This window comes from Staurois parvus, unplaced genomic scaffold (genome assembly GCF_062004578.1).
Source record: "Staurois parvus isolate SC_StPar_1 unplaced genomic scaffold, SC_StPar_1.0 ptg000287l, whole genome shotgun sequence".
NCBI classification, from domain to species: Eukaryota; Metazoa; Chordata; class Amphibia; order Anura; family Ranidae; genus Staurois; species Staurois parvus.
Genome location: NW_028318083.1, coordinates 34,062,441 through 34,082,501, shown reverse-complemented (window position 1 = coordinate 34,082,501; position 20,061 = coordinate 34,062,441). Strand labels below are relative to the sequence as shown.

The 20,061-nt window shown below is 39.7% G+C and overlaps 1 protein-coding gene across 2 annotated transcripts in view; it reads left to right on the top strand.

Moving 5' to 3' along the window:
- The window catches only part of LOC149458486 (beta-Ala-His dipeptidase-like), a 76,967-nt gene extending 57,125 nt beyond the window's left edge, over positions 1 to 19,842 (top strand). For both annotated transcript variants that reach the window (XM_089682375.1, XM_089682376.1), the window contains 7 exons: positions 1,367 to 1,561; positions 3,062 to 3,146; positions 5,384 to 5,544; positions 8,134 to 8,298; positions 11,751 to 11,892; positions 14,695 to 14,842; positions 19,555 to 19,842. In XM_089682375.1, coding sequence (XP_089538501.1) covers positions 1,367 to 1,561; positions 3,062 to 3,146; positions 5,384 to 5,544; positions 8,134 to 8,298; positions 11,751 to 11,892; positions 14,695 to 14,842; positions 19,555 to 19,681 — 1,023 coding nt within the window. In that variant the 3' untranslated portion in view covers positions 19,682 to 19,842. The remainder of the gene's footprint in view (positions 1 to 1,366; positions 1,562 to 3,061; positions 3,147 to 5,383; positions 5,545 to 8,133; positions 8,299 to 11,750; positions 11,893 to 14,694; positions 14,843 to 19,554) is intronic.
- Positions 19,843 to 20,061: the final 219 nt, after the last annotated feature.

The window sequence follows — 20,061 nt, the reverse complement described above, 5'->3', positions numbered from 1 at the left end:
AGCATATCTTTACAAACGTGTTCACAATATCTACAGCATGGAATATTTGACAGCTTGGCTCAACACGTTTGCTAAATTCAATAAATAATGGTGCCCCAGGAATATTTTGGGCCCGCTGTAACCCTATATGTAGCGATGTACCCTTCATTTCCCATTGCACTTTTTAGCCTGAAGTTTTCTGCATGTGTAATTCTTATTTCCTTGTTGCATTGCTTTTCCTAGACCTGATTCCTTTCACATGTGTTGTTTGACTTCTCTGTTCACCTATGGACGCTGCGTACTCTTCTGTGGGTTTGTATTTCCTTTCCCTTCCATCATTTCCTGGCCTGGCTCCCAGTTTGTGTTGTTTGGCTTCTCTGCTCACCTCTGGTTATCGCCTACTCTTCAACTCTTCTTGAAAGTCTATCCTCATCACTATCAGGTGCCCTGGTGAAGAGGAAGGAACTTCTACCACCATTGCCATTGGCTACTGCAGCCCAGAGTGGAGTTGCCCTTTTGCCAACAAGCCCTATTGCTGATTTGACACTTTATTTGCCTAAAGCTGCCCTTTTCTCAGTGCATTAAAGGGGACAACACCCACATTAAGTGCCTCTTAAAGGGAAAGTAGTTGTCCTTTTTCCTTCCCTTGTGTTAATCCTGTAATGAACTGTCACCTACATCACTTCCTACTTGTGCACCATCTGGGCTCCAGCGAGCACGCAGAAGAATCCTCACTGCATTTAAAGGGACATTGACTACCCTGGTCAAAAAGCTCTTTTATCTCAGATTTAAGCCTTGCCATCATATGCTGAGGGCCCAAAGTAAGCTAGTTCTACTGTTGCTAGTTTTCATTGACACCACCTCAGGTTGAAGCTATTGGGTTAACTTCTGTAAAGCTAACACTGATTGAGATTCTGCTGTATGTGGTATTTCTTTGTTTCACATTGCTAAGAGTAATCATCGCCTTTCCATGTACCCATACCCTTTTGTACTGTTTAACCAAGCTTACATTGAAGTTTAATATAAACCTTGTATCAGTTTACTCTAATATGTGTGTGTCTGCTTTCTGGTGATAATTTACTCTGGTCAAAAGAATCCTGTGTTGTCAGTAGGGGTTTGGCTTTCAGAAAGGGGTCCAGAATGACAGGGAGCCCAAAAATAACTCCACTCCTAAGGGGGCAGTGCTACATATTATATAGTAAATATCTCTATCTATCTCACTTCATTTATATAGATCTGTAATTGTGTTCTGACATTTTCCTGGCATTGGCCCTTTGGTTGGCAGTTCAGCATTATCAGAATTTTTTTGTTGTTAATATTCATATAGTATATGCTTTCTGTATTTAATTTGTAATATCAAATGTATGTTTTTCTTTTGTGATTTCAGGACATTCCGGTGAACATAAAGTTCATTATAGAAGGGGTAGAGGAAACGGGCTCCCCTGGTTTAGAAGAATTAATTAAGGAACACATGGATTTCTTCTCTGATGTGGATTACGTTGTTATTTCTGATAACGTGTGGCTCAGCAAAAAACCTGCCTTGACATATGGGACAAGAGGCAATGCCTATTTCTTTGTAGAGGTAAGGATCTGTTTTATACTTTAGACTGGTGAGGCTTTAGCTGTTTGCAAAATTTCAAATGACTTTTCCAGTTATTCAAGTGATTTAAGCAAAAGCACTGAGAGGACAGTAATAGAAAGCAGAGATCTTCAAATATGTATTCCAGGTATACATAGAATTACAGTAATATACAATAATATCTTTAAAGACATCATTACCACTACAGTACAGTTTATACTTTTTTCACTGAGGCAATGTGCAAAGTACATTATAATCACAGCAACCAACCACTGTTCTGACAGTTAACTGAGGCCTTATCGGCTGTAAGGAATTACTGCATTTTGCATATCATTACTAGATTTTACACTGCTTTACTGTCTTTTTAAATTAAAAAACTACTTTTATTTGATTTTCCAATACCAAAAGAACACCACACTGCTTTACTGTCTATGCTAAATGTTTCCCTATTTAAAATGGTTCTTTATAAAATGTAAAGTAGTACTGAAAAACAAATTTACAGCATCTGAGGAGCACCAGAGGAACAAATGTATTGAGTTTGTGTAAGGAACCTTCTTGGCCCTAGAGTGCCTAGTGTCTCTAGTTAAATCACCTATGACCATACTATGAGCAATAACAATTTTATTAAAAGTAATAAATAGTTATAGTAAATTTAAAATAAAGCATGGCTTTAACAGTCAGAATGTTGCCTTGTACAATCATCACAGCTTTTTTTAATGAGAGAATAGGTGCGGGTACTCCCTTCCTTCTGAGACACCCCTTATCTCCATCCCCTACCCACCTTCGAGCACTGTCCCTTAGTTCCACCCCCTACCCACCTCCCAGTACTGCCCCCTTTAGAGAATACAAAGTCAAGTATCATTTTGTGGTGCTTAGTAATTTTGTATGGATCTTATTGATCACAAGAAAAATAGTAGAATAGATCCCCTGCAGTGAGCAAAAATAGGCTCTCCGGAACAAAATACCCACTCAGCAACAATAGATCCCCCCAGCACCAAGAGACCTCCAAGCAGCCAGCAAAAATAGACCAATCTCAACAGTTATTCCTCACCAGCAACAATAGACCCCAGGAACAACAATGCATCCCCCTCAGTGACAATAGATACAGCAGCCAGCATTAATAACACCTCCCCCCCTCAGTACACCCCACCACCACTTGTCATTACATACATTCAGTGCTGGAGGTGCGTTTCCTTGAGTTCCTGCTGAAAAAAAGCCCTGGCAATAATACAGGTTGTACATAGCCAAGGCTGCTTTTACATATGATATAGGATCCCTTCCATGTCAACACAACATTACTACTGTGACCACTGTAAGATTAAACTAAGTTTTTATCTGTCACTCTTCTTCCCAGATGGGCAGAATGTTGGTATACCATCCTTGGAAAAATCTTTACACAATCTTTACACAATAAGGACTAAAATTGCACATTTACTAAACATATAACCCTGAATGGCGATTGCAGTGTGAATCATGCATCTTATCTCTGGTATTCTTCATTAGGTGAAGAGTGGTAAAAAGGACTTGCACTCAGGAACTTTTGGAGGCATCATCCATGAATCAATGAGGGACCTAGTATATCTTTTAGGTAATATAAACAGCACATTGTAAACTATACATTTAGCCATACTAATATTTATGATGGGGTGCAGAATATTTGTGACACATCTTACGCATTTTACTATTTAAAGAAATCTGTTACTCCATGCAATTCTGCTAATTTCCCTTTCCTACGTATTTTTGAAATGTAAAAGATCATTCCTTCCAAATGGTTTTTCTAGACTTGAGAGGAAATGTGACATCGCTCCGGTTCGGTATCCAGATCAAGTACTCCAAATCACTAGTTCTGTGTTAACAAAAAAAACGTTGGGGTGTTAATCACCACAGCTGATCACATTTACTTTTTTTATTTGACAGATACCATTTTGTGCAGTTGTTGTGAATAGGCCACATGTAGATAGAACACAGACAACTTCTAACTAAACCATAGCCTTGGCTGGTCTTTTGAGTTGTACAAGGCTATATGAGTTTATGGCTATGCTGAAGACTACAATGGAAGTATATGGCTCCCTGAGAGACCAATCATTGGTATTATAGGTTTCTTATAAGCTCTCTGATATTTTGATGATTATGACTTCTTTTGAGACTATGCTCACAATATAGTTTAAAGATAAGTTCTTGTATAAAGGCAAGGAAAAGTCTTAGAAACACATGAGAATTGGGGGTACTTGAGTTGTTACAGTGATTCACATTCAATCTTTGGTCCCAAATGCCCAGCAATGGGTTTGAAATGCTGAAGAGTAACATACCAGGGTTGATTTACTAAAGGGGTAGAGATGGTTCACATTGCAAAATGAAGGTTAACTTTGAAAAGTGAATGGTCTATAGTTGTATTTATGTGTTTGTGATGTTAAAGATAAGGGTGACCACAGCTTTACTCCCTGAGAATGATGAGGAGAAAATATCATGCACAGAGCATTGTGTTTTTGGTGGCTGGCAGAAATGATACATGTAAAGTATTGTCAATTATTTTAGTCAATTATCTTCTTCCTAATGAAAAAAAAGGAAGGATTCATTTAGTCAAAAATAATTCTGTATGTGATAATGAGAGCTTGCAACCATCAGAAGTGCTTTTTTGTTGCCTCTTTTGGGTAGCTCTAAATTACCTGTTTTTAGCCTCAGCAACCTCCAAATCTCTGTATCAGAGGTGGGATTGGGCTTTTTATGGCCACTGAAAGTGTCCCAACTTCAAACTTACTTGTTGGCTTCCTTATATTTAGTTTTCTTTCTTAGGCCTCATGCACACTGGACATTTTTACAGCTGCTGTTTTTGGCTTTTGCCGTTTTTTGGCTGGAAAAAAACCCAGAACTAGTGGGTTTGTAGAGGAGTTTTTTAGCTGTAAAAACATCCAAACCTTGGTAAATGTAGTGAAACACCACAAACCAGGATTTTTGAATGGTTTTTTTAGCCAAAATTAAAAAAAAAAAAAAAACGCTAAAAAGCACTAACATGGAAAAACACAGCAAACGCAAATGCAAAATAACTTGTGTTTTTAATGCAACTTATACAGCTAACGCTACTTTTTTTAAAATTCCCAGTGTGTATGAAGACTTAATGAAATGTTTCATGACAGAAACAGAGGCTGCCATTGCTGATATCCGTCTGAATATAAGTCCTCATGCACACTGGGCGCTGTTACAGCTGCTGTTTTTGGCATCTGGCATTTTTTTTCTACAGCCAGTAAACTCCCCAGCATGATATCCTGTGTTCATGCACACATAGGCTTTAATCAGCTGCTTTTGTCAGGGGTGTTTTCTGGCTGGAAACCCACCCCCCAAGAGGAGTTTTTTAGCTGTAAAAATGCTCTAATGCTGGTAAACACAGTAAAACATGGCAAACCGGCTTTTTTGAGCCCAAATCTTTTTTTTTTGTGCATGCTAAAAATTGCTAACGTGGAAAAACACAGCTAAACGCGAATGTAAAAATGAAGAAAAACTTGGGTTTTTATTAGGACTTTATACAGCTAACGCTACTAGTGTTTTTAAAATGCCCAGTGTGCATGAGGCCTAAAAATTGTTAGACTGTCATGCAGATCCTCTAGATTCAATACTTCCGAATTGTTGACATAAAACGTAGTGTATAAAGCCAAGGAAATGAAATTACTCTGAAAGTATTGAACCCAGAGGTTCTGCACAATAGCCAGACAATTAGCTTTTCATAAGGCAGCAGCAATGACAGCTTGAATATTATTTTCATTATTTTGTTTTTTAATATCATAAAGAAGTCTCAGGTTTGGTAATGACTTGCATCCCTTTTATGCATAGCAAGTCTTGTGGACTCTACTGGTCGTATCCTTATCCCTGGAATTTATGATGATGTTGCTCCAGTAACAGAACAAGAAATACATTTATATGAAAATATAGATTTTGATATAGAGGAACACAAAAACAACACAGAGGTGAACACATTTTTGTACAGCAGTAAGGTAAAAATCTTTTGTTACTTCATACGTTTATTATTGTAATGTCATATTATTTCTTCTAAACTTTATCATATTCTCATAGGACCAGCAGACATTAAATTCTGCAGTGTGAAAGGAACATGCTCTATGGTATTAAGAGGATTACTAAACCCAGAGATTAGCTTTAACATGATTCTACCTGTAACTGGGGAGAATGGATTGCCAGGCCAGGGCTTTGTGTGATCTTTAACGACTCCGAAATATCATGAGATTGATCTATGTGCATTGTTTTTAAATGCAACTGTTACATAAGGCTGACCATAGACAGAGCAGTTTTCTTTCTTTTTACATCACTTTGATTGCTTCCTGGTTTCTGGCCTAGGCCAAAATGATGTCATACATCCCAGGAGTCATCAGGAGGGGAGGACAGGTTTTCTCAGCTAAGCACACTCTCCTGTCTACATGCCTGAGCAGATGGATTCAAGGAAGTGAATGCTACATGAATCATTTGCCCTTACTCAAGATTGCCAGAGCTAGAAATGCTAAGTGATTTCTCAACAACATAGAGCAGGGAGACATAAGATGGATGGAGGAATTTGCTTTGAATATTAAATATGATTGCAATAGCATTTTCAGTTTGTGGTTTTCAATTTGGAATACAACGTTCATTTGTTTTTGCATAATAACATCAGTGTCAGTGTCCTGTAGAGATATATTCTTCAACCAGTAGATGGCAGTGTTTATAAGTTTGTAGCTGCATGATGGTTAAACACTGTCTTTTCCCTATAAAAAAATTCCTGTTTCCTGTTTACAGAGAAGCAACAGATAAACAGAAGTGGACTGTCTGTTCTGTAGGGCTATATACAGAATCTCTAACAGCTCAGATACAGTTAGTGACACTAAAGCTTATTTTTTTTAAATAACAAACATGTCTATACTTACCTGCTCTGTGCAGTGATTTTGCACAGAGCAGCCCCAATCATCTTCTTTTCCGGTCCCCACCTGCGCTCCTGGCTCCTTCCGCTAAAGCAGTGCCAGGAAAGTTGCTCACCCTGGGGGCACCGCTGCATGCTCATCCCTGACCCACTGCTCTATGTTTCCATAAGACACATAGAGCCGTGACTTGGCCCAGCCTCCTGCTCTCTCCTCATCAGCTCACTGGCTGTGCTTGACAGCAGCGGGATCCAATGGGCTCCTGCTGTTGTCTCAGCCAATGAAGAGGAAGAGTCCCGAGACAGCAGAGGCTGTCGAGAACATCGCTGGATTAGAGGGGGCTCAGGTAAGAATTTGGGGGGGGGGGCACTGCACACAGAAGGTTTTTACCTTCATGCATAGAATACATGAAGGTAAAAAACCTTGAGCTTTTACAATCACTTTTAAGTTCCACTTTAACTGACTCAGCAATCTCCTGCAGCAGCACTAAATGGTGATTTTTTTGCACTTCCAGATTTTATTGGTCTTGGAGATTATAAATCACCCATTTAACCTCACACATTTGGCAATCAGCAGAATCACCCAGTAGAGGCTCTCACTTACAGTGGGGATCGAAAGTTTGGGCACCCCAGCTAAAAATTTGTATTAATGTGCATAAAGAAGCCAAGGAAAGATGGAAAAATCTCCAAAAGGCATCAAATTACAGATTAGACATTCTTATAATATGTCAACAAAAGTTAGATTTTATTTCCATCATTTACACTTTCAAAATAAAAGAAAACAAAAAAATGGCATCTGCAAAAGTTTGGGCACCCTGCAGAGTTAATATCTTGTACTGCCCCCTTTGGCAAGTATCACAGCTTGTAAACGCTTTTTGTAGCCAGCCAAGAGTCTTTCAATACTTGTCTGAGGTATCTTTGCCCATTCTTCCTTACAAAAGTCTTCCAGTTCTTTGAGATTTCTGGGCTGTCTGTCACGCACTGCTCTTTTAAGGTCTATCCATAGATTTTCAATTATGTTGAGGTCAGGAGATTGTGAAGGCCATGGCAAAACCTTCAGTTTATGCCTCTTGATGACCCCCCAGCAACATAAGACCCTCCCAGCAACAATAGACCCCAATGCAAAAATAGATTTCCACTACTGACAACAGATCCCCCTGCAGCCCACATCAATAGACCCTCCAGCAAACCCCAGCACTCCATGCCATTACATTCAGTGCAGGAGGTTCCGGAACTGCGTTCTTCCACGTTCCCACTGAAAAAAGCCCTATGTAAAAAATGGATTGTTTTGTCCAGTGAATGCATTTCAAGAGTAGATCAGATTAATTTACTGAAAGCATTCTCATGAATTATAAATACCAGATATTTACTATTTTGTGTTTTACAGTCAAAATAATTTCATGGATTATCACGCAATAAAATGCCCCTAGATTTACGGTGAAAATTACGAGTTTCAATGAGGTGCCTATGGAGGGAGGAAGAAAAAGGAATTTTTGACGGATGGTGATAAAGTAACACTTCATGTAATAAATAAATTATTCAAGTACTAAAATTTGGGAAAAAATACTGATTGCTCATAAAAGCAAATAACAGAGTTAAAATAAGTTATCTATCTTAGTGAACTGAACCTAATATGTCTTATATACAAATTTCTTTTTACATATTGTTACTGTTTTTGCAGGAAGAAATTCTTCAGCGCATGTGGAGATACCCCAGCCTTTCCATTCATGGCATAGAGGGAGCATTTGCTGGAACGGGGACCAAAACTGTCATTCCTTCAAAAGTGATAGGAAAATTCTCAATTCGGCAAGCTCCAAATATGCAAATCCCTGTAGTGGAAAAACAGGTAAGAATGGCTGCTGAAAACTTTCACATAGAAAAGAGGTTCGTAAACTTTTTAAATTCAAGAACACAAACAAGACAACTATTACTGTACTGGGACCCAAGAAAAAAAAATGATTACCAAAATGTCATCAAAGCCTTTAAAAAGACAAATAACAATGGCTGTATATTATAAAAACAGGCATATAAACTCAAAATATTCAAATATAGTGCTCAATGTTTTCTCATATGTAAAGCAGAAAAGCAAAACGTCAATAGATATTATTATAGATAATTTGATAGAATGAGCTTACCTTCCTGTTCACAGTCTTCTTTAGCATGTACACTGAGCTGCATATGCGAATCTCAGTGTATATTCTCAGCAAACCACGGTTCCAAGATGGACGAACTCCTGTGTGCATTCATAAGAGTTTTATCATCCCACAATGGCCAATCAAGATGGTTGTAGACCCTGCAGCAATAAAAAGCTGGGGAGAAGATGCCAATGTCAGCAGGGGAGCTAATGTTCCCATCTTAGCACATTCTCTAGTCCCTCCATATGTGTCTGTGCTGTTACTTTAAGTCAGTGTGCTTGCCACTGATTTCTCACTTGGGGAAACAAGGCTATCCACAGTCAAGTGGTAACCCAACAGAAAAATGTCCTTGACCCACAGTTTTAAGGAACACTGACATAGGGTACAAAATTGGAAATGTCTTCAATTGGATATGCAGCCTAATAACCACCAGAGCCTAATAACCACCAGTTCATTAATAATGTTTTTGCGGCAATAGTAAGAACTGAGTTTTTGTGCCATGCTGCATTGGCCAAATAAAACAACTTTTTTTTTATAGGCAGATTAATTAAAAGGAGATTTCTGTATATAACCCCTTTTTTACAGAAATCCAAGGGGAAGCCCTTAGATTCAAGGTTGTCTGAGGACAGACAGCTGCAGATACACACTTAAAGTTCCATATTTTGGTGAAATCTGGTAAACCAGCAGCCTTTTATAGCATAAACTAATCTTCTAATGCAGGGGTTTCCCAAAATTTCTAAACAAAGGACCAGTTTAGTATACTTCAGACTTTAGGGGGGCTGGACTGGGCTGTGGCCAGTGGGAGTAGAAATTTTCCCAGTTTCATTGGCCATTAACAACACTTCAGGCATTGTGGTCAGTGTGGAAAAAATTGCATTCCTGTGGTCAGTAGGAGGAGGAATAGTGTTCCATCATTGGTTTCAGTGGGAAGAATAGTGCCATGTCATTGGTATTGGTGGGAGGAATAGTGTCCCATCATTGGTATCAGTGGGAGGAATAGTGTTCCATCATTGGTAACAGTGGGAGGAATAGTGTCCCATCATTGGTATCAGTGGGAGGAATAGTGCCCCATCATTGGTGTCAGTGGGAGGAATAGTGTCCCATCATTGGTATCAGTTGGAGGAATAGTGTCCCATCATTGGTATCAGTGGGAGGAATAGTTTCCCATCATTGCTGCCAGTGGGAGGAATAGTGTTCCATTGTTTATATCAGTGAGAAGAATAGTACCCGATTGTTGGTGTCAGTGGGAGGAATAATGTCTTATCATTGTTGTCAGTGGGAGGAATAGTTCTCCACTGTTGGTGTCAGTGGGAGAAAAACTGCCTGGTATTGGTGGGAAGAATAGTGCCCCAAATGCCAGATGAAGGCAATAAAAGGGCCACATCCTGTCTGCGAGCCACAGTTTGGAGATCACTATCCTAAAGGAACTTGCACTGTCTATACAATATATCAATTAGGAAAAATGTCTCATCTAGATTTGTACTGATTTGAAATCCAAGGTTACATGGTGTCATGTCTTCTTTAACATTGCTGTTTAAGGCTGGATTTAAACACTTGCATAGTGGTAATGCATAGCAATGCAATGCTTGTTATGGCCCACTGCAGTGGCATTCATCCTAATGGCAACCTAATGCATGTTTACCAATGTAAAGTAACACATTTCCATTTTTTTTGATGCTCCGCATTGCTAAAAATAGTGCATGCACCTTTGGTACATTTAGAAAGCCCATTCATATTAATGGGCTGTTTTAATGATGTGCACATTAACATCCTTCATAACACACGTTAGCACATGTAAATGGGCCCTCAGGTTTTGTGCAAGTATCAACTCGTCCTAGACTCTAAGATATCACAAAAACATGAAAGGCATTCTTTTCCCCTAATGTAAGGTCTATTACAATTTTTTTTCCCACAAGTTTCACCCACGATTCACACATTTTTTTAAAATTTAATCCAATTAAAAATGTGGGAATCTTGGTTGAAAGTTGTGGAAATCTTGTGCAGAAACATTTGTAAATAGACTCCAAAGCGTTGTGCTGATAATTCCATTTTTGACATGAAAAGGATATACAAGTTACTTTCACCAAGTCAGGTGCCCAAACTACATTGCAGCAACATCAAGTGAGGAAACCATGCAGATCATTCTCATGATTGTACACATTTATGGGCAGCATTCCATCAAATAAATCAGCGAGTAACACAATAGAACAGGGGAAATTTAAAAAACGCTCGTAAAGAGCAGGATCTCACAATCCTTCTGGAAAGAATCTCTAAACCTACTTTACGAATGGTTGTTAAATTCCTTCAAGCTCCCTCCGTTGCTAGGGTTCAGTTTATAGCACTAATAGTATTTCTCAACTGCTAATACCTAGGAAGCCTTGAACATAAATGTAGGCCCTAACTCCCTAATATTTTTAAAGGCCTTCTATCTAACCTCAAAACAGAACTCCATCCAAATATAACAAAATAAAAAAAATAGCTCAATAAAATATAACATATCAAAATCAGCTTTTGCTGCAATATCAAAACCAGCTTTTGCTGCAATATCAACCTTCTGAACTGTCACTTAGATGGCATCAGAATTAACCCGGGTTAATGACCCCTTCCGACACTGGGGATGATTGAGGCTCAGCAGGAAAGAAACAGCAAGGGAGCATAAATGGGCGAGCATACCTTGCCAAGGAGGGCTACCAATTGGCAGTGTTATTTGCCCTGGGTGTTTCTTTAACAAAAAAATAAAATAAAAAAATACAATGTGCCTGCAAAATCAGTTGTTCTGTTACTTTTATATTTTTTCTTCTTCCCAGCTGCAATTTTTAATGTGCAGGCAGACAAAAATCATTCAGACAAAAATCATTCAAACAAATCATAATACAGACTTACCTAACTTCCCCGTCCCTTGTGCTGAGCCTTGTACCTTCAATATGCAGCTGAAAAGCTGAATCACAGTGGCACAAATAAACCTCATAGTACTCAGAATGGATATATCTTATCAGTACATTCAGGATCATCACATTATGGCAGATAGATGAGTCAGTAACGTTGGCAGGTATTGGATCAATGACTACAGTGCAGGGACTCCCTGTCAGGCCCCTGTAAGTGGGACTGGGGTCTGCTGGAGGAAATTGGCATGTTGTTGATATGTATATTCATTCCTTTCTAGGTTAAACAGTATCTTGAAGAAGTATTTGCAAAATTAAACAGTCCAAATAAACTGACCGTTTCACTGGAAATTGAAGCAATGCCTTGGGTAGCTGATATTGATGATCCTCAGTATAAAGCGGCTAAAATTGCAATACAAAAAGGTCAGTTTTCATGTACATTAGTGCACCTTCACTCTGTGATATACAGTGAAATCTCTTCTTCCAAATAATATATTCATACATACTGTATAGGGTTGGGACCCCAGCTGTTCTTTAATTCAATGCTGTACTGTCAGATGGAACGTTCTGTACTTTATAGCTTTCTACAGGGCTGTCTTAATGCATGGACACCTCTGGGCACTGCCCAGGGGCCCCAGGTACATGGGGGCCCCATGATAATTTTGCATTACATCATACTGGCCAACTGTCTTGGAACCTGTACTGTGCCCTCCTGATCCCCTCCCCCCCGTACTGTGCCCTCCTGATCCCAGTATTGTTCATTTCTGATTCCCCCCATACTGTGCCCTCCTGATCCCAGTATTGTGCCCTCCTAATCCCAGTATTGTGCCTTCCTGATCCCCCCCGCCCCTCGTACTGTGCCCTTTGTGTTGATTAGTCTTTGATTTATGGCATGTTTTCTTATTGTTTTAAATTTGATTTTATTAAAAGTACTAATAAATATATGTTTAATTCTATCAACTATTTATACAATAAAGTGGTTATAAAGGCTCAAGGTTTTTTACCTTCATGCATTCTATTCATGAAGGTAAAAAACCTTCTGTGTGCAGCAGTGCCCCCGGCTCTCTCAATACTTTCCTGAACCCCATCAAGATCCAGCAATGTGCATGACAGCCTCGGCTGTCCTAGGTCTCTGCCTCTTCATTGGCTGAGACGGCAAGCGGGAGCTGTTGGCTCCCGCTTCTGTCAATCGTCGCCAGTCAGCCAATGAGGAGAAAGAGGGGGCAGGGTCAAGCTGCGGCTCTGTGTGTGAATGGACACACAGAGCAGCAGGTGCCCTCATAGCAAGCTGCTTGCTGTGGGGGCACCCGACAGAAAGGAGGAGCCAGGAGAGCCTGCGCGGGACCCAAGAAGAGGAGGATCCAGGCTGCTCTGTGCAAAACCACTACACAGCGCAGGTAAGTATAGACATTTTTTGTTATTTAAAAAAAATAAATAACGTTTAGAATCACATTAATTATTGAGAGTAGGTGTGTAAATTGGGGCAGGCTGTTAGGGGCCCCAGTGCATTACTTTGCCCAGGGGCTCATGATGCTATTGAGAATGCCCTGGCTTTCTTTGTCAATTGTGAAGCACAGATTGTATAAAAAGCAGTAATAAACATTTTTCAATATGTACTTGTGTTACTTATACATGAGTTAACATAAGGAATATTTCTAGGACCACAGTTATTACTAACTTTGCCAGCTTAGAGTGGGGAATAGCGTACATTTTGTGTGTCACATGTAGCATTCACAGATTTTTAAATACAGCAAATGTGACAAAGTAGCTTTGGACAAAAACACCAGTAAATTCAGATGCTGCTGAATACTTTCTGAAGGAGTAAAAGAGTCCGTGAATAATGACACAAAACTGCTTTTTTAAATCGGGCAAATGTTCCTGGGTGAACCTGACATATGATTCTATATAAATTGGCCCGGCCAAGCACCAAATTGCGAATACAGTAGCCACAGTTGTTGCATATGTGTGTGTTAACTTTTATTTATGAACAAATGTTAAAATAATGCTTTTATTAAACGTCTTGCTGTAATAGGCAATCTTTGATAGGGGGGTTTACATTTTTTTCTTGGAGAAAATACTGCTACAGGCTCCCTCCAGTGCTAATCACATGTCTGAAGATACAGGCACTTGATCACATGATTTCTGCTGGAGAAAGGGTCAACCAGTCTGAACTTTGATCCTTTCCTTCAAATAGTCCTTCAGACATATGGCTAGCACTACAGGAAAGCTGCAGCAGCATTTTCCCTAAGACACATATTTCATTTACTCTTTATACATCCCAGCAGGACTTGTGTTAATGTGGCTTTGTATTAACAATTCATTATAGGTCCACTTTATTAAACCGTGCACATTCCAATACAATACAAACTAATTTGACTTTCTTAAACACAAGTATTTTTAATTATAAGTAGGGACAGGAATTTAATTTCTGGCTTGCATTTATGCCAAGTTTCAGTTACTTGGCTGTTTATGCATTTCTAACTTAATTTCTTTTTTATATAACGCTGAAGAGGTTTATCTAGGTAAATAACAATAAACCCAAAAAAGTAAGATGCCTTATAACAGGGCTATGTCAAAGATAGAGATTGTGCAAAAGTATTAACATGTTCTGAGCAAGGAGAAAAGACATTTTAAAATAAGCCCTGTAGCTTTAAGCATTGTGGAGAAATTTGTCTTCAAAGTTTACAACAGAAGAACTGAGATCACAACTCCTGTTACTTTCTATGGAAGCAGAATGTTGGCAGTCTGTCAGCCTTCTAATGTAAACACACAACAGGTGTTTCTTATCTGGTAAAAACTGACTGAAACTCAACTAAGGCCCCTTGCACAATGGGTGGACTCCACTAGTAGTCTGCTTGCTTAATGGGAATCTGTTTGTTGATCCCCGCTGAGCAAGCAGATGGCTGGTCTGTATCCGTGTGGCTTATGCAGAGCGGACACAGACACAGCCTGCTGTCCTCTATGGGCAGTTGGATGTAAACGGTGCCTTGGAAGGAAACTGAAACTGTGTTTAGAAATCGTAACATAACTTACTTGCCTTACATAAACATAAAGTTGATTATCATCATTGAATTAGGTATAAAAGGTATCTCAAATAAATGTGAGACATAATTAACAAAATATTAAGGTGCAAATATTTTACCACAGGTGTATGCATTATGGAGGAAATTATGTAATACATATACAGTACAGTATAATATGTATTGTTCTGCTTGCTTTTTGCAGTGTTCAGTGTTTCACCAGACATGATCAGGGATGGTTCAACTATACCACTAGCCAGAATTTTCCAAGATCTAACCAAAAAGAAAGTAATGATGCTTCCAATTGGTGGAGCAGATGATGGGGAACATTCACAAAATGAGAAATTAAGCAGGTGAGACATAATTTGTATAGAAATGTAGTTGTGTTGGCTATACATAAGATCATTTAAAGCCCTTTTGTCAAAGGATTTAAAGTATTAAAGTATATACTGTATGTATATCTATATAGTGTGTGTGTGTATAATATATATATATACACTAATAATGCCAAAAGTATTTGGATGCCTGCTATTACACACACATGAACTTTAATTGCATCCCAGTCTTAGTCCGTAGGGTTCAATATTGAATTGGTCCACCCTTTGCAGCTACAAGAGCTTCAACTCTTCTTGGAAGGCTGTCCACAAGTTTTAGGAGTGTGCCTATGGGAATGTTTGACCATTCTTCCAGAAGCACATCTGTGAGGTCAGGCACTGATGTTTGACGAGAAGGCCTGGCTTGAAGTCTCACCTCTTATTCATCCCAAAGGTGTTCTTTTGTGAGATCAGGACTCTGCAGGCCAGTCAAGTTCCTCCACTCCAAACTCGCTCACCCATGTCTTTATGGACTTTGCTTTGTGCACTGGTGCACAGTCATGTTGGAACAGGAAGGGACCATCCCCAAATTGTTCCCACAAAGTTGGGAGCATGAAATTGTCCAAAATGTCTTGGTATGCTGATGTCTTAAGAGTTCCCTTCATTGGATCTAAGGGGCCAAGCCCAACCCCTGTAAAAAAACAACCCCACACCATAATCCCCCGCCACCGAACTTTACACTTGGCACAATGCAGTCAGGCAAGTACTGTTCTCCTGGCAACCGCCAAACCCAGACACGTCCATCGGATTGCCAAACAGAGAAGCAGGATTCGTCACTCCAGAGAACACATCTCCACTACTCTAGAGTCCAGTGGCAGCATGCTTCAGACCACTGCATCCGGTGCTTTGCATTGCACTTTCTCAGCCATAGAAACCGATTCCATGAAGCTCTCTATGTACTGTTGTGCTAAACTGAAGGCCACACAAAGTTTGGAGGTCTTTAGCTATTGACTCTGCAGACAGTTTGGTGACTTCTGCGCACTGTGCGCTTCAGCATGTGCTGACCCTTTTACGTGGCCAACCACTTCGTGCCTGAGTTGCTGTTTTCCCAGTTGCTTCCACTATAATAACACTAACAATTGGCCATGGAATATTTAGTAGCAAGGAAATTTCACGGATGGACTTCTTGCACAGGTGGCAACCTATCACGCTTGAATTCACTGAGCTCCTGAGAGCAACATTCTTTCACAAATGTTTGTAGAAGCAGTCTGCATTCCTAGGTGCTTGCTTATATACACTTGTGGCCATGGAGGTGATTGAAACACCTGAATTCAATTATTTGGAGGGATGTCCCAATATTTTTGGCAATAAAGTGTGATATATATATACAGCATATATATAGTGAAGGAAATAAGTATTTGATCCCCTGCTTATTTTGAATGTTTGCCCACTCACAAAGAAATGTTCAGTCTAAGAATCAAATGGTAGGTGTATTGTAACACCGAGAGACAGAATAGCACCAAAAAATTCAAAAGACATGCACGTCTAACAAATGATGCACTGATTTGCATGGTCATGAGGGAAATAAGTATTTGATCCCCTTCACAAAACATAACTTGGTACTTGATGGCATATCCCTTGTTGGCAATCACAGAGGTCAGACGTTTCCTGTAGTTGGCCACCAGGTTTGCACACATCTCAGGAGAGATTTTGGCCCACTCCTCTTGGCAGATCCTCTCCAAGTCATTAAGGTTTGATGGCTGACGTTTGGCAACTCCAAACTTTCAGCTCCCTCCACAGATTTTCAATCAGATTAAGGTCTGGAGACTGGCTAGGCCACTCCAGGACCTTAATGTGCTTCTTCTTGAGCCACTCCTTTGTTGCCTTGGCTGTGTGTTTTGGGTCATTGTCATGCTGGAACACCCATCCTCGACCCATTTTCAATGCCCTGGCTGAGGGAAGAGGGTTCTCACTCAAGATTTGATGGTACATTGTCCCGCCCATCGTCCCTTTGATGTGGTGCAATTGTCCTGTCCCCTTAGCAGAAAAATACCCCAAAAGCAGAATGTATCCACCACCATGTTTGACAGTTGGGATGGTGTTCTTGGAGTCATAGGCAGCATTCCTCCTCCTCCAAACACAGCGAGTTGAGTTGATGCCAAAGAGCTCGATTTTCATCTCATCTGACCACAACACTTTCAACCAGTCCTCCTCTGCATAATTCAGATGTTCAGTGGCAAACTTCAGACGGGCCTGGACATGTACATTCTTGAGCAGAGGGACCTTGTGGGCCCTGCAGGATTTCAATCCTTGTCGGCGTAGTGTGTTACCAATTGTTTTCTTGGTGACTGTGGTCCCAGCTGCCTGGAGATCATTGACAAGATCCTCACGTGTAGTTCTGGGATGATTCCTCACTGTTCTCATGATCATTGACACTCCACGAGATGAGATTTTGCATGGTGCACCAGCCCTTGGAGACTAACAGTTGTTTTGTATTTCTTCCATTTGCAAATGATTGCACCAACTGTTGTCACCTTCTCACCAAGCTGCTTGGCAATAGTTTGGTAGACCAGTCCAGCCTTCTGTAGATCTACAATCTTGTCCCTGAAATCCTTGGACAGCTCTTTGGTCTTTGCCATGGTGGAGAGTTTGGAATCTGATTGTTTGATTGCTCCTGTGGACAGGTGTCTTTTATACAGGTAACAAAATGAGATTATCAGCACTCTTTAAGAGACTGTTTCTAATCTCAGCTTGTTACCTGTATGAAAGACACCTGGTAGCCAGAAATCCTGCTGAATGATAGGGGATCAAATACTTATTTCCCTCATGAACATGCAAATCAGTGCATAATTTGTTAGACATGCATTTCTTTTGAATTTGTTGTTGCTACTCTGTCTCTCAGTGTTACAATACACCTACCATTCAATGTTTAGACTGATCATTTCTTTGTGAGTGGGCAAACATTAAAAAACAGCAAGGGATCCAATACTTATTGCCTTCACTATATATATATATATATATATATATATATATATATATATATGTTTGTGTGTGTGTGCGATAGATATATATATATATATAAGCAAGGTCCCTCTGCTCAAGCAAGCTCAAGAAAACCTGCAGTGCCCGCAAGGTCCCTCTGCTCAAGAAAGCACATGTTCAGGCCCATCTGAAGTTTGCCACTGAACATTTAAATGATGCAGAGGAGGACTGGTTGAAAGTGTTGTGGTCAGATGAGACCAAAATCAAGCTCTTTGGCATCAACTTAACACGCCATGTTTGGAGGAGGAGGAATGCTGCCTATGACCCCAAGAACACCATCCCAACTGTCAAACAAGGTGGTGGAAACTTTCTGCTTTGGGAGTGTTTTACTGCTAAGGGGACAGGACAATTGCACCGCATCAAAGGGACAATTGATGGGGCAATGAGCCGTCAAAATTTTGGGTGAGAACCTTCTTCCCCCAGCCAGGGCATTGAAAATGGATTGTGGATGGATGTTCCAGCATGACAATGACCCACACCAAGGCAACAAAGATGTGGCTCAAGAAGAAGCACATTAAGGTCCTGAAGTAGCCTAGCCAGTCTCCAGACCTTAATCCGATTGAAAATCTCTGGAGGGAGCTGAAAGTTCGAGTTGCCAAACATCAGCTACCAAACCTTAATGACTTGGAGAGGATCTGCCGAGAGGAGTGGGCCAAAATCCCTCCTGAGATGTGTGCAAACCTGGTGGCCAACTACAGGAAAAGTCTGACCTCAGTACTTGGTGGCAAATCCCTTGTTGGCAATCACAAAGTCATGTTTTGTGAAGGGGATCAAATACTTATTTCCCTCATGAACATGCAAGTCAGTGCATAATTTGTTAGATATGCATGTCTTTTGAATTTTTTGTTGCTATTCTGTCTCTCAGTGTTACAATACTCCTACCATTCGATTTTCAGACAGATCATTTCTTTGTGAGAGGGCAAACATTCAAAATCAGCAGGGGATCAAATACTTATTTCATTCACTGTATATACAGTGTATGTGTGTGTGTGTGTATATATAATATATATATATATATATATATATATATATCAATATATATCAATATATATCAATATATATATATATATATATATATATATATATATCACCAGAACAGGTGTCCCATTGGAAGCTTTGGGAAACTGTCCAGGCCTTCTGTTCCAGCCCAACTGTCAAATTTGTAATATCCCATCCCTTTCTTTCCAGGTAAAAATGGTCACTAGGACTAACAGAGAGGTTGAATTTACCTTGGGTTTCTATCTACTCCATAGATCATGGGTGCTCAACCTGTAGCCCTCCAGCTGTTGCAGGACTACAAGTTCCATCATGCCTCTGCCTTTGGGGGTCATGCTTGTAACTATCAGCCTTGCAATGCCTCACAGGATTTGTAGTTGCTCAACACCTGCTCAGGCCACAGGTTGAGCACCCATGTCATAGATAATGCAAATATACAAATAAAAGTTTTTTTCAAACCTTCCTTTTTAAAGTTTTTGTTTTGAATAGTCTATAATAGATGTAAAGGCTTTACAATGTGTGAATTTATGCATCATAAAACTATTTCCACAAACCATTGCATCAACATAATGACCAAGTCATTTTTCTGGACATCCCAGCGTTTATATAATTGCATCATTTACAGTACAAGCTTGAATTTATAGTTCACTGACTGGCTTTACTCTTTCTCTGAAAAGTTACTTAATATTTGTGTTTTATGTATTTATTTTCAGATTTAATTACATTCAAGGCACCAAAGTTTTTTCAGTATTTTTCTTGGAATTATCAAAGATACATGAAGATTCACTGGCCAAAACAAACCAAAAGAAATTAAAAATATCTCAGCTTATTGGAAGCTAAAAACAGCAATACTAATATTTTAGAAGAATTTAGTAAATCCTGTTATCTCTTTATATCATTACTTTGTTTTTATGTTAGTTCAGATTGTCTCTCGGTTATGTAAACCTTGATTTATGTAATGTATTGTATAAATTACATATTTAGAACCTTAGGCAAAATAAGTATCTTCTTTTTTTTTTTCTGGTGGTCTTATAGTTCTGTACGCAGAACCAGCAAACACAAATGCTCCTGCGCTTGGGGATGGACTCGATGCTACAACCACATTAAGAATGTCCTGGAACATGCACACCTTGCTGCCCTCAAATGGACCGGGGGAATCCAAATATACTGAATGGGGAAAGAACAAAAAGAGGGCGCACAGGCCTAGTGCATTACCATAA